The following is a 14,378-nucleotide window of genomic DNA, read 5'->3' on the forward strand; positions in this document are numbered from 1 at the left end:
ATTGCCAATCAATAAAAAGGCTCAGCTGCTATTTACCAAACTCTAAGCAGTTGGCGCAAGAATTAGCAGAATAGCTACGAGTGCTCAAGTAACTTCCAATGTAGAAAGAAGTCTGTGAGCAAACAGTATACACTTCAAGAGAAACAGACAGCCACAAGTGAGTCAAAAGTAATCCATGGGGCCGGAGAGATGGATCAGCGGTTAAGAGCACTGACTGCTCTTCCAGAGGTCCTGAGTTCAATTCCCAGCAACTACGTGGTGGCTCACAACCATCTGTAATGGGGTCCAATACCCTCTTCTGGTGTGTCTGAAGAGAACGACAGTGTACTCACATAAATGAAATAAATAAATCCTTTTTTTAAAAAAAAGTAATCCATGAAGACCTGTGAGCTATAAAAGGCTATATTATATACAACAAAACTTAAGGAAATGAGTAACACATTAGCCGTAAAGAAGCCAATGTCATGGTCTAGTTATTCCAGTGAGGTTATTTCCTGCCAGAACAACTAGTGAATAGGATCCTACAAGACAAGCAGCACACTGATAAATAGGGCGAAAAGGACGTTGCCAAAGATGTACGTTAACGGAAGGTTGGTAGCTTGTAGAAAGAGGACACAGAAAACCAGGACCCAGTGAGCCCTAACATGCAACACAGAAGGAGTAAAGCTAAGAGGGGCATTTGTTCAAACTGTAATACTAATTCAAGGGATAAGGACTTCACGTTTCTCATTCAGGAAGCTAGAGAATGGGAAAAGAATGGGCAATCGGTGGTGTGCGCGAGAACCACTTCAGGGTTATTAGAAGTGTCAAAAAGCAAACACAGTCCAAACAGGTGAAGGTCAGAGTTGTGAGCCATCAGGAGGCCTGGAAAGAGGAGTGAGGTGTGTGAGGTGCTGCAACCTTTGAGAACAACGAGGTCACAAACAGAATCCAGCAATCCCACCGGAAGTGCCGTCCACTGAACAGGAGCTGCTGGTTCACCTCACGGGTTTGTGCTGAATGTCAGACAAGAGCTGAGAACTGGGAAGCATGTGAGACTCATTAGAGGTAGAGGCAAAGAAAAAGGACATGCAGATGACCTCTGTATGCAATGACCTAGTGACCCCCATATTCACCATAACAACATGCAGATGACCTCTGTATGCAATGACCTAGTGACCCCCGTATTCACCATAACGACATGCAGATGACCTCTATATCTAATGACCTAGTGACCCCCGTATTGACCATCTTGTCCTCATATCCTCTATTCCTGAAGAGAAAGCATTCTCAAGGAATTAACCGCAAAGTTCATCTTGCTAAGAGGAAGACAGCATGAGAGAGCCATCTCCATCTTCCCTTCTCTTCCCTCCTCTCCCTCTGTTCCTAGTCTCCCCCCAACAGTGCCTCGGTGTCTCCATCATCTTTCAGCCTCCATCTCGATTTCAAATTCATTCTTCACGTTGCCCAAATGGCCCCATATTCTTTCACTTCCGTTTCCTTCCTGCTTAGAAGAAAGGCTTGAAACTGAACTTCAAAGCAGCAAATATTAGCAAGTTTCTTGACAACACAGAACAGTCCTGTCTTCAACCAGTAAACCTCCTGTCCTAGCTACTCCTTAATAACTAACTGGACTTCGCGATTGTTTCTTGTGGAGGGTAGGCACTCAAGGAAAACAGTTGCCACAGTCAGTTAAATAAAATGTGTTCCATCAGTGTTAAGTTATTTATTTTAGTCTGTTTACGTGGCAAGACATTGAATGGTTTTGTTTGGGTTTGGTTTTTGGGTTTGTTTTGTTTTGTTTTGTTTTGTTTTGCTTTTTGGTGGGGGGATACTCTCTAGCCAGGGAATCTGGTAGAAAAAAAGAGAAAGATCAAGTCAAAATTCAAAGCATGTGACACTAGGAGACTGTCAAGGGACTCAGGAACTATTGAGATGGAGCCTATCGGGGTTGGGGAATTCAGCTCAGTGGTGGAGTGCTTGTCTCGTAAGCGCAAGGCCCTGAGCTCGGTCCTCAACTCCAGAAAAATAAAAAATAAAATAAAAATAAATAAATAAATAATAGAAAAAGATGGAGCCTATCTCTGCAACAGCTTCAGATATGTCCCTACACACAGGATACTGAACCACAGCAAAGCATGTCTGTTCGGCTCCCAACAAGTCATCCTTCTTTGCATCGTGAACTTCTGCCCTTCCCATCTACCCTCAGAGACAGATGTTACCCGTCATAAAGCAGTGGTTCTGCTCTGACCTCATTTGAGGATGGAACCTTTACACAAATGGTGTCGCCCCCTAACCCACTCTCGACGTAAGTGACCACAGAGGGCGCAAAACCCTATAAAAAGAGAGAAGGGAGCACTACACTTCATCCACCTCACACGAGGCACAAGCTCATCCCGTACCAGCTGATCAGGACGAGCGACCATGAGTCCCCGGAGAATTCCATCCATGGTGAGTCCTGCACTAATGTAGAAGGCGCTTGCTGATTGAGACCAGGTTGTGTTGCTGCACATGGTATGACATGCTCGACTCCAACTGTTGAGGTCCATGAATCTGTATATGTAGACCTGGAAATGAAACCTTTGATAGATGCCTAAATCATTGTACAGCATTTTCAAGAACTGATAAGCATCAGTCAGAAAGATTAGGTTAAAACTGAAAGGTAGCTCTGATGAAACTAACCCACATAAGAAATGTCACATGACACTATGCAATAAGAAAGACTGTCTGTCAAAAGTCTATTTTTCTGAGTGCAAAGGATTTGACATTATGAAGTGGGTTACTGTTCTTGCAGATTTGAAAGCTTTTTGTAAGCAACTTTTGCTCCATTGTTTTGTACCAAAGTCTTAGGAGATCCAAACCATGTGATGTATGTATAACTCTCCTTCTGAATAAAGCTTTATAATTTTTAAATACTTAACTTAAAAGTATGTTCTGAAATCCAAGTCTTACTATAGAATCAATGCATGCTAAATTTAGAACAACCGGAAAATATACCTAAGAAAACAAGGTTTCTTTCTGGAGGATAGCTGGTGTATGAACACGGTTTCTAATTCTAACATGAATGCTGACAACCCATAGGTTTTCTGCAGCCCTCTCCTCCAAGATACATGTTTGACTGCACACAAGGTTTACAGAAAGAGTGACTAAGAACACTAGTCTCAAAGGATAAGAAAATCGAGGTCATTTAGCCTCCCATTGACTCATGAGCCAGCAGACTGATGAGATGACATAAGCTGACATTTTTACTAAGACCACTGTTGTCTAAGACATAGCATGTCTGTCCTCAGTCACAAAAAGAATGTAGAAAACTGGTTCAAAATAAAATAAATTCTATGTGTTTAGCATGATTTTGGCCATCTTGAAAGTTTTTAAATTTAAAGTTACTTACATGGTAGTATAGATCTTTCCAGAATGTTGAATGTTTCCTATAGGAGTTAACCAGACAAGTATATGTTAGCTATATACTCATCATAATGAATTTATCAGGAAAAAATATACTAATCCAATCTCCCATCACCTATTTTCCCTTCTAGTGCCTGATGCTGTTGCTGCTACTGAACCTGGAGGCTACAGTGAAGGCAGCGGTACTCATCCCTCAAAGTTCAGTGTGTCCAAACGCCGAGGCCAATAACTTTCTCCAGAACGTGAAGGTCAACCTGAAAGTCCTCAACTCCCTTAGCTCAAAAGCGAGCTCCAGAAGGCCCTCAGACTACCTCAACCGTTCCACTTCACCCTGGACTCTGAGGTACGTAAGAGCTCCAAACCAAAAAAAAAAAAAAATCTGTGTTTTTCCATTCTTTGGTGCATCACGCCTACCCTGAACATCATTATTTTTTCCTCTCAGAATCCTCAGAGACCTAGAAGGACCGTTGTGCTAAGCAATGGTTCTCAAAGCTTCCTCTACAGGCTTCTTGGATAGAGCAGGGAATGCTTCACCCTAACCTGTTCTAGTTGTCACTAATGACATAGATCAACCCAAATTAATGATAACTATGATTCTAGCATCTCTGAGAGCTCATGTTGATTGCTGACTTTTTGGAAATCAGGATATGTAAGTCGTTTTCTACCAGACCTACAATTAAAGAGATTTGCTGAAAATAATGTTTAATTAACTAGGAGTTTTTGGGTCTGTCCTGAAGAAGACATAGAAAAATAAAGCTTAAATGGCTAATAGAGGAAGTATCCTGGTGAATACTTCTCCTTTGTGAGTTGACTTGACCTCCAATCCCAGCACTGGAATACACTATTCAGACCCTATAAAGAGCTCAGTACTTTGATCGATTGAATTTATATAAATGGGTTTCAATGGCAAGGAACCTGTAGATCCTTCTGCCTATAGGATTTCTCCTTTGCCCAGTACTAAGGACAATCAATTCAAAGGTCTAAGTGAACTATTTATTCAGGCATTATAAGGAGACAAGGAAGAGATTATAAAGGGACTTTAGTCATTGTTTCTAGCTTTTCACACAATCGTTGGTTTCCATCCCCCTAAGTGTTCTCAGATATAATTCTGACATTCCTTCTTTCAAAGACCAATGTCACCAAGTCAGATGAGCAGCCATCTTAGTCCTTGGTCATCTGTCCCTTTGTCATTTCCTGTCAATCAAATGTACCCTTAAAATGTATCTCTCAATGTTAAGTTTCGGTCCTCACTGTGGCCTTTTAGCTTATTCTGTTTATATCTTTCAACGATATTTTTCTAAAGCACTTCATAAACTTTAAAATTCAAGTTTGTGAAGCCGTGGGTCCAGTTCCGTGATGGAATGGGTGTCTGTCATGTGGAAGACACTGGCTTTGCTCCTTATCACTGCAAAAGAGGAGGAGGGAGAAATGAGGAATCCGGGAGAAAAAGGATGGAAAGGGAAGAATCCAAATTCTCGGACTAGCCAAAGTCAGCAACTAACATGTAGAGGTTTTGCGGTGCACATATGTGTCGTAATATGTTCTTCTCCCTCCCACTCTCCCTGGAATTCACTTTCTTCCTGGCTTTTGTCTCGCCTGCAGCCGCAATGAGGACCCTGATAGATATCCTTCTGTGATCTGGGAGGCACAGTGCCGCCACCAGCGCTGTGTCAACGCTGAGGGGAAGTTGGACCACCACATGAATTCTGTTCTCATCCAGCAAGAGATCCTGGTCCTGAAGAGGGAGCCTGAGAAGTGCCCCTTCACTTTCCGGGTGGAGAAGATGCTGGTGGGCGTGGGCTGCACCTGCGTTTCCTCTATTGTCCGCCATGCGTCCTAAACAGAGACCTGAGGCTAGCCCCTAAGAAACCCCTGCGTTTCTCTGCAAACTTCCTTGTCTTTTTAAAACAGTTCACAGTTGAATCTCAGCAAGTGATATGGATTTAAAGGCGGGGTTAGAATTGTCTGCCTTCCACCCTGAAAAGAAGGCGCAGAGGGGATACAAATTGCTTCTTGTTTTTCTGTGGGCTTTAAATTATTTATGTATTTACTCTATCCCGAGATAACTTTGAGGCATAAGTTATTTTAATGAATTATCTACATTATTATTATGTTTCTTAATGCAGAAGACAAAATTCAAGACTAAGAAATTTTATTATTTAAAAGGTAAAACCTATATTTATATGAGCTATTTATGGGTCTATTTATTTTTCTTAAGTGCTAAGATCATGATTATCAGATCTACCTAAGGAAGTCCTAAATAATATTAAATATTAATTGAAATTTCAGTTTTACTATTTGCTTATTTAAGGTTCCCTCCTCTGAATGGTGTGAAAGTCAAACCTCGTTTTATGTTTTTAAATTATTGAGGCTTCGAAAAATTGGGCAATTTAGCTTCCTACTGTGTGTTTAAAAACCTTGTAACAATATCACTATAATAAATTTTTGGAAGAAAATTTCTTTTCTTGTGCTTATCAAAAGTGGTGGCAGGGGCGGGGGCTGGAGAGAGGGATCACAGGCGATAAGTCCTTTCCATAGGTGCCTGCTTACATACATACATACACACACACACACACACAGAGAGAGAGAGAGAGAGAGAGAGAGAGAGAGAGAGAGAGAGAGAGAGAGAGAGAGAGAGACTTCCCTAAAATCAGTCCCTCCTGTGTATAGGTTCCACATCTTTGGATTTAATCAAAGTTGAGGATCAAGAATGTAGCTAGCCTGTACAAAGAGAGTGTAGCTACCACCCTCTATCAAGAACATCTCAAAGTTTGGAGCAGAGACTGAAGGAATGACCATTCAGAGCGTTCCCCACCTGGGGATCCAGCCCATATGCATACAGCCACCAAAGTCAGACACTATTGCAGATGCCAAGAAGTGCATGCTGACAGGAGCCTGATACAGCTGTCTCCTGAAAGGCTCTGTCAGAGCATGACAAATACAGAGGTGGATACTCGCAGCCAACCATAGAACTAGGTCTCCATTGGAGGAGTTAGAGAAAGGATTGAAGGAGCTGAAGGGGTTCACAGCCCCATAAAAACAACAATACCAAGCAACTAGAGCTCCCAGGGATTAAACCACCATCCAAAGAGTACACATAGACAGACCCATGGCTCCAACTGCATATGTAGCAGAGGATGGCCTTGTTGGGCACCAGTGGGAGAAGAAGCCCTTGATCCTGCCAAGACTGGATTTCCCCAGCTTAGGGGAATGTCAGGGTGGGGAGACTGGAAGGGGTAGATGGATGGATGGGGTAACACCCTTATAGAAGAAGTGGGAGGAGGATAGGATAGGGGGTTATGGATGGGAAACCAGGAAAGGTGATAACATTTGAACAAAAGCATTCTGCAACAAATTAAGCAAAAATAGCAGCGGTCCTGGGAAAAGACACATCACTGCTAGAAATCAAAAGGGGGGGTGGTAACTTCCCAAACTATAACCTGATATTTGACATAAAAGAAATTCTTCAAGGAAACTCTGTTTTCAAAATAGGAGTCCTTGCTTTGATGACCAAGGCCCGTCGGAGATCAGGACAGGACAGAATTCCTTCTTAGAGCTTTGGTTCTCAGATCTGGCCTCTGCCTCTCATTCAGGGCACCCAAGTACCCAGAAGGGAACTGGCAGGAAAGTGCCAGCCTCAAGAATAAAAGTTGTTCAACACAAGCAAAATAGACTGAGTCATATTTGCCTACAGGTCGGTTTCAAGCTTTGAGTCATAGTTATCCCAGCCCCCACACTCCAGCCTGTTCTCATGCCAGTTCAGGGACCTTTCTCCAGCCATTCCCACAGGCTCTCTGCTTTTTCTTTGAGTTAATTTATTTGGGAAAAGGAAGCAGGTGTCCTTACCCGCTGAGCTGTCTCACTAGCCTTCACTCTTTACTCTCTAGCAAGTCCAATATCATGCAGAGGTCCATAGCCTCCCTCTCCTTCATTCTAATCCCAAAGCCAGTGGGCAACTTCTCCAGTTCCTCTTGTCACTAGCACCTTGTGCTCTTTCAGTTTGGTGCCGATAGCCAGCCTGTCACAAGCACACGCGTGTGTGCACACACGCACTGTGGTGGTTTGAATGTGCTTGGCCCAGGGAGTGGCGCTATTAGGAGGTATGACCTTGTGGGAGTGGGTGTGGCCTTGTTAGAGGAAGTGTGTGTCACTGTGGGCATTGGTTTTAAGACCCTCACCCTAGCTGCCTGGAAGCCAGTCTTCTCCTAGCAGCCTTCAGAGGAAGATGTAGAACTCTCAGCTCCTCCTGCACCATGCCTGCCTGAATGCTGCCATGCTCCTGCCTTGATGGTTTCAAAATTCACCACTGAAAATCCTGCTGCTCATTTCTTTGGGCTTTCCAGAATGGAAGTTCTAGGAGCAGCACTAAATGTACCTGTAGCCCCGAACCATTATTTCATATTAGTTTTTAACCAGGATTTAGGCACTAGGAAAAAGCCTTTTGTCTTTGTTTAGTGTTGCTATTATAACTGTAACAAAATTCCTGAGGCTCTGTGGTTTATTAAGAATGGAGATTTATTTCACTGACCGCTCTAGAGTAAAAAACCACAGCACCTGCGTCTGTGCAGCTTCTGGTGAAGGCTTCATGGCAAATGGAATCCACACGAAGGAACAGAGAGTGAGATAAAGAGGGGGCAGCAGGCTCTTTTAGAACAGCCCATCCTGTCAGGACACTCTTGTGAGACCTGGTCTACTGTCGGATGACAATACTAATCTCTCCCAATGGCTCTTCCTTCCAGGACTAAATTACCTTGCACTAAGCCCAGCTTTTAAAGATTTCACCACTTCAAAACCACCACGACGGGGACTGAGTGTCCAGCAATGGATATTTAGAGACTTTACTGGATCCTTTTCTTTGTCTTTTGTTTTCCCCCTAGGAATTCAATGGCGTTTTTAAATTCTTTTTTATTTTATTTTAATTTTTTTTTTACTTTACGTCCCAGTCACTGCCTCCCTCCCAGTCATCCCCTCTCATAATTCCCCCTTCCCCCCTTCCCTTCTCCTCTGGGAGGGTAGAGGACACCCCTGGGCATCCCCCCACCCTGGCACATCAAGTTTCTGCTAGGCTAGGTGCTTCCTCTCCCACTGAGGCCAGACAAAACAGCCCAGCTTCTTCTAATCCGATCACACAAGCAGCCAAACGGCTTTTGGCATAGCTCCTGTTCCAGTTGTTCAGGACCCACGTGAAGACCAAGCTGTACATCTGCTACGTATGTGTGGGGAGGCCTAGGTCCAGCCCATGTATGCTCTTTTGGTAGCAGTTCAGTCCCTGAGACCCTCCAAGGGTCCAGGTTAGTTGAGTGTTGGTCTTCCTGTGGAGTTCCTATCTCCTTCAGGCTACAATCCCTTCCATTCTTCCATAAGCGTCCCCAAGCTCCATCCACCGTTTGACTGTGGATGTTTGCATCCGAGTCAGCTGCTGGGTGGTAGTTACTTGTCTTGACACCGACAGAATTCCTGGCAGAAACATTTAAGAAGGAGAACACTTGCTTTGGGTTACACATTTGCTTTTAGTCCATGGCTGTGAGGAAAACGTAGCGCAGCTCACGGCAGCAGAAGCATGAGGCTGGCTCATCACATTCAACAGACGGGGAGACAGAGAACTTGGGCTGAAGTAGGACTTGCTTATAACCCCAAAGCCTGCATTCCAGAGATCTACCTCCTCCAGCCAGGCTCCACGACCCCCCAAAACAGTGCTGTAAACTAGACTCTAGATGCTCAAATACATGCACCTTGGGGGACATTTCCCAGAACAACCATAAAAGAGCCTAATCACACCGGAGTGGAAGAAACCTTGAGCGTCTCTCATTCCCTGATGTACATCCCTTGTTTTCTAACTTTGTCTTCCCAGCCACCTGGATCCTTCCACAGCCATCCAAACTAGAAACCTTTGGAACTTTGATAAAACTCTTCTTCCTCCTTCCCCCCTCTTTTTTTAACATTTATGTACCATCGAACTCACTGTTTTCACGTCTGAACAGTCCTGTGGGCCCATTTCCTCTCATGCCCACAAAATTCCCAGCGTCCTCATTGCTGTGATAAAACACTGATCAGAACCAACTCGGGGAAGAAAAGGTTACTCTCACTTTGTAACTCCCAGGCCACAATCCATCCCTATGGGAAGCCAAGGCTAGAACAGAAGGCTGGAAGGAACCCTGGACACAGGACCTGAAGCAGAGGCCACAAAGGAGCGTTGTTTACTGGCTTGCTTAGTGGTTCATGATCAGGTACTCTTCTTATACATCCCTGGACCGTTTGCCTAGGGAAGGCACCAGGCACAGTGGGTAGCGGGCCCTCCATCCATTACCAATTTAGAAAATGCTTCCACAGGCATGCCAGTCTGATGGAGGCAATACCTCAGTTGACAGTCTTCCCAAGTGTGTCCTTCTTCCCTTACCTCTGTCTCACCCGACCCATCTTGACTCCCGTTGCTCCAGATGGTCTCCACGCACCTGCAGATGCTACCGACACACCAAGTAAAAGGTCACAAAGTACTGTCTGGTTTATCGCATGCCACTTTCTGCATAGATATGTTCTAAGTGTAATGAGGTTCTTGAGGGGCCACTCTGCCGTTGTGGAGTTCACAGCCTGTGCTTTGGGGCACCTCTGCCTGGATGGCTTAACCTCTCTCTCCTAGCTGTTCCTTATTCATTCATTTATTTATTCATTCATTCATTTATTTATTTATTTCATGTATGTGAGTGCACTGTTGCTGTCTTCAAACACACCAGAAGAGGCCGTCAGATCCCATTACAGATGGTTGTGAGCCACCATGGGGTTGCTGGGAGTTTTGAACTCAGGACCTCTGGAAGAGTAGTCAGTGCTCTTAACCATTGAGCCATCTCTCCAGTCACCCCCCCCCACACACACACACAGTAGCTGTTCCTCTTATTCATAGCCTTCCCTTCTTGCAATACCATGGCCCTGTTTTGTGATGAAAGCATGTAGCAAATATATATGTGGAGGAAGAGACTGAAGTCCCACCCCTTTCAAAGGCGCACCCACAAAAGCCTTACTGCCTTCTACTAGGTCTCTTCTGCTAAAGCTTCTGCCTCTTCCCACTATCACCAAAGGCTAGGAACCAAACCTCTAACATGCGGCCATCCAGAGAACATTGGTCAGAACAACATCCTGCCTGGTTTTGTTCATTCTTGCTCACACATTCCAAGCTCCATGCTTTGCCTTCTACAACAAAACTCTTCCCTCCATATTCATGAGGCTTTCACATCCCTAGGATCCGTGTTTTGTGTCTTTTGCTACCTTTCCCAAGATGCTCCGTGGAGACAGGGGTGATTAGAAAAGCTCGTGGGTGGGCCCAGACAACCCAGAGTGGTTGCTAATGCCCTTGTCTCAGATAATCCATGATGGAGCAGGACTTAATGAGAGGCATTGAAACGTTAGCCGCCTTCACAGCTGGATAACTTGGTTATTCTCCACTGAAGCAAACCCAACTGACCAAATACAGTTTATATCCTTTCTCAGCTATGACAGCGTTTACCCACAGAATATGAATGAGTCCAATGTGATAAAGATTAGACAGCGTATTTTTTAATATGACGCTAAGCATTTATTGGGGGGGTGGAGAAACTCAAAGATAAGGGGTGGTATGCTTGTCTTCAAACAAATCACATTCTGTAGGACAGAATATAACTATAAGGGAAGAATTGGAGGTATTCTGAAGAAATGGCTCAGTGGTTAAGAGATGGCTCAGCGGTTAAGAGCACTTGCTGCTCTTATGGAGGACCAGAATAAAGTTCCCAGATTCCATGTCCACCAGTTCACCACCACCTGTAACTTCTCTAGGGGATCCAATTCCCTATTCTAGCCTCTGAGGGTACCTACATTCACATGCACAAACCCACACAGAGACACACCCATAACTAAAAATAAAATGATTATCTAAAGAAAGAAATAATTGAGGCCCTAAAGAAGCTCGTAAGCTAAATAACGGGGTTGCCTCTTTTTTTTTCTTGCAGATTACAAGCATCAAAGACTTTCAGATGATGTTCCTACACGGGAAAAGGGGAAGAGAGAGAAAGAGGGAGAGGATAGAGGCAGAGAGAAGAAGCATTTGTTTTCCCGTTTAACTGCATGCCCACCTTTATAAGCCAGATTCAAAAGCACAGAGCCTGTCACCAGAGGAATAACTGGGAAGATTACTGACAGGAGAGATCCCGGGAGGCTCCGAGGGTGGCTGTTTATCCCGTGTCCCCTCACACTCTCAGCACCAGCTCTTATCAGATGTATAATTTAGGGCACAGGTGACACGAGTGGTTCTCAAAGCATAAACCTCATTCTTAGTGATATCGGGGAAGTGGACATGTCTGTGGTTAAAAGCAAACAGGCTTTTAAAAAACTCAGATCAAAGGGGGCTGGTCCCTCACATACCTCACATGCCTCATGCTGAATTACCACAGGTAGGTAGGTACCTTTCAGAAGTTCCTGGAAAGAGCGGTGCCTGTCTGTCTGTCTGATATGAATGTGTGGCCATCAAAGGCAATGCTGGCCAGGAAGATACACTCATAAACTAACATGTATTCAGGACACACGTGTTGCTGGCCCAATGTTTATTACGAGAAAGAGAGTTGAGAAATCTGGTTCATTCCATCTCACTTGTTCAGTGTTTTCCTGGAGAAGTAGGACTTTAACTCTTACTGGATGGTTATAAGGACAGTTAAGAAATCACTGTGCTGACACAGTTTAAATAGTCTTCCACTCCACCCCTCTGCCAAAAAATGAAAATGACCTGGTATTGGTGCTGGCAATATAGCTCCCTGAGTAAACGCACTTAATGCACGAACTTGGCAACCTGAGCTTAATTCCTGGAACCCATGTAAAAGGAGGGAGAAAACTAATTCCACAAAGTACACACACACACACACACACACACACACACACACACACACACACACACACACAGAGGGGGGGAGGGGAGAGAGAGAGAGCAAGTTTTAAAGACTTATAAGCCAAATAATATTATCAAGTCTATGTCAAATATTTTCGGTTGTGAACCTAGCTTTTAATGGCTGAGCCATCTCTCCAGCCCATCAAGTCTATTTCTAAAAAACTCCCACGATCAGCACCCCCAAAGCAAGAGTTCCTTCTTAATGTCCAACTGAAATCTTAGATTATGTCCAGTGTATAAAAACTCACTGTGTCATCTTGAGGGAGACACAATGAGGCATCAAAGACGATACCATATACTTTACGGTTTAATTTGAAAAAAATGCATATCTAACACAGGAATACAGCAGTATTGACCACAGAGCACCAGGTAAAGGTATGATATTTTGCTAAATTGTACTCAACAAGTTTCACAGTGTGAAGCCACACCATTATAGGAAGCTCCATAGCGATGTGAATTAAGCAAGAACACGGACACTTTTGTAAGGAAGGATCCTGGAGCTACTAACAGGGATATAAGGGAAGGGATGGGGACACGTGGGAGGGTGGGAGAGTTGGCTCTCTCTAGGGATGCAATCAGACCATCACAGGAGAGCAATCTGATTCAGGAATGCGGGTATGTGACTCCAAGATTTCTGATGACTTTCATTGTCCACATAAGAAGCGAAGTCTCCTACTGACTGTGAGAACTGGTGGAGGGGGATGGAGAGCTGGAGAGTTGGAGAGCTGGAGAGCAAGTCAATCAAGATCACTTTGCAGGTGAAAGATCATACTCTGGTAACTGTGATTCAGACAGAATAAATATTCAATAGGCATATGAGAGAGGAGAAGGGCAAATGGATACGCAGGTGGTAATGTGGATTCTCCTGAGGTCAGAGGTCATATATTTAAAAAACAGTCAACAAAGGTTACATGCTTTCCTCCAGCCACAATCAGAAGTGAGAGTTCAAGTGAAAAAGAAGCTCATATTCAAGCGTGGTTGGGATGTGGCCAGTTGAATTTGACCACACGAAACAAGCGAAGATGGAGAGCGTACACAACGAGTGACCGCGGTAACTAAGCAAGGAAGAAAACATCGTGAGAGCAGAGGACGGTGCATTGGCTCCAGGGACACTCCAGGGAAACTTAATTAATTTAATGTACTCCTAATTGATATACCTGACTCAAATCCAGCCTGAAGAATGGTGGAGTGAGCAAGACTCCGGTGTGCACTGAATCAGTAATGAGGAAGATCCATTAACGTTTACACGTCTAACGTGCAGTTAGAAGGTCGGTAAAAATACACTAAGAGAAAGTATCCAAGACAGAATAAACCCAGCACCCAAACACAATAGCCCTGGTTTGAGATCACACCTTCAACAACAAATGGCTGTTGAAAGTGTTGGAAGAATTTATTGGATGAAGGAGTTGAAAATGATATTATTTTGTAGGATGATGTCATTATGCGCCAAGGCAGGTCCAGGATAAGGCGAAGCCAATCATTGAATGAGAAGGAAAGGTAGGTAGGGAAAAGTCTAGGAAGGAGAGAGGAGGAGAAGTGGGGAAAATCAAGATGGAGACGATGGAGCAGGATGATCTAGACCCAGGTTGACTAGGTCAATCTTATCTTGTCTAGGTGGGCAATTTATATCTTTATTAATTGGCAGTGAATTTATTGTGTGGATGTATTGTGGATTTATATTAACATATAAATCTGATTGATAAATTACAAGTTTCTAGAACTTTGATTTTACCGGGTTACAGAGGATGTGAGGAAAGTTCCCGGCGGGCAGAGAGGCAGCCTGGAGAGAGCAGCTATAGAATGCCTGGGACTAGCATGGCATAGTGCCATGTTAAAAGAGCCCACAGAACTGGATGTGCATGTCAGGCACAAGGGGACAGTGTGAGAAAGTGGCTGACAGAGACAGCTGGAGTGGGAACTCGAGGGTACTGGTAGTCGCCGATCCATTTTGAATGTTACCACAACACTATTTTCCTGAGAGAACAGAGAGGGAGGAAATGGCTAGAAAGGATGTTTTTGAGAAATATTAAAAATAAAACAAAGAGAATATGGGAGGATTGGAAAGAAAGCATAATTGTTTCTGACTTGG

At 44.0% G+C, this 14,378-nt stretch overlaps 1 protein-coding gene across 1 annotated transcript; it reads left to right on the forward strand.

Moving 5' to 3' along the window:
• The first annotated feature begins 2,345 nt into the window (after window positions 1-2,345).
• Il17a (interleukin 17A) lies at window positions 2,346-5,833 on the forward strand. The gene is made up of 3 exons (NM_001106897.1): window positions 2,346-2,430; window positions 3,516-3,727; window positions 4,987-5,833. The coding sequence occupies exons 1-3, from the start codon at window positions 2,404-2,406 to the stop codon at window positions 5,222-5,224; spliced, it is 477 nt and encodes a 158-aa protein (NP_001100367.1). The 5' UTR covers window positions 2,346-2,403; the 3' UTR covers window positions 5,225-5,833.
• The last annotated feature ends 8,545 nt before the right edge of the window (window positions 5,834-14,378 follow it).

Source organism: Rattus norvegicus, chromosome 9 (genome assembly GCF_036323735.1).
Source record: "Rattus norvegicus strain BN/NHsdMcwi chromosome 9, GRCr8, whole genome shotgun sequence".
Lineage (NCBI taxonomy): Eukaryota > Metazoa > Chordata > Mammalia > Rodentia > Muridae > Rattus > Rattus norvegicus.

Excerpts from the sequence above, each read along its gene's own strand:
- Il17a (NM_001106897.1), top strand. The coding sequence starts at position 2,404 with ATGAGTCCCCGGAGAATTCCATCCATG. Across the intron at positions 2,431-3,515 it reads CCCGGAGAATTCCATCCATG|TGCCTGATGCTGTTGCTGCT; the intron begins GTGAGTCCTGCA and ends TTTCCCTTCTAG. Across the intron at positions 3,728-4,986 it reads ACTTCACCCTGGACTCTGAG|CCGCAATGAGGACCCTGATA; the intron begins GTACGTAAGAGC and ends TCTCGCCTGCAG.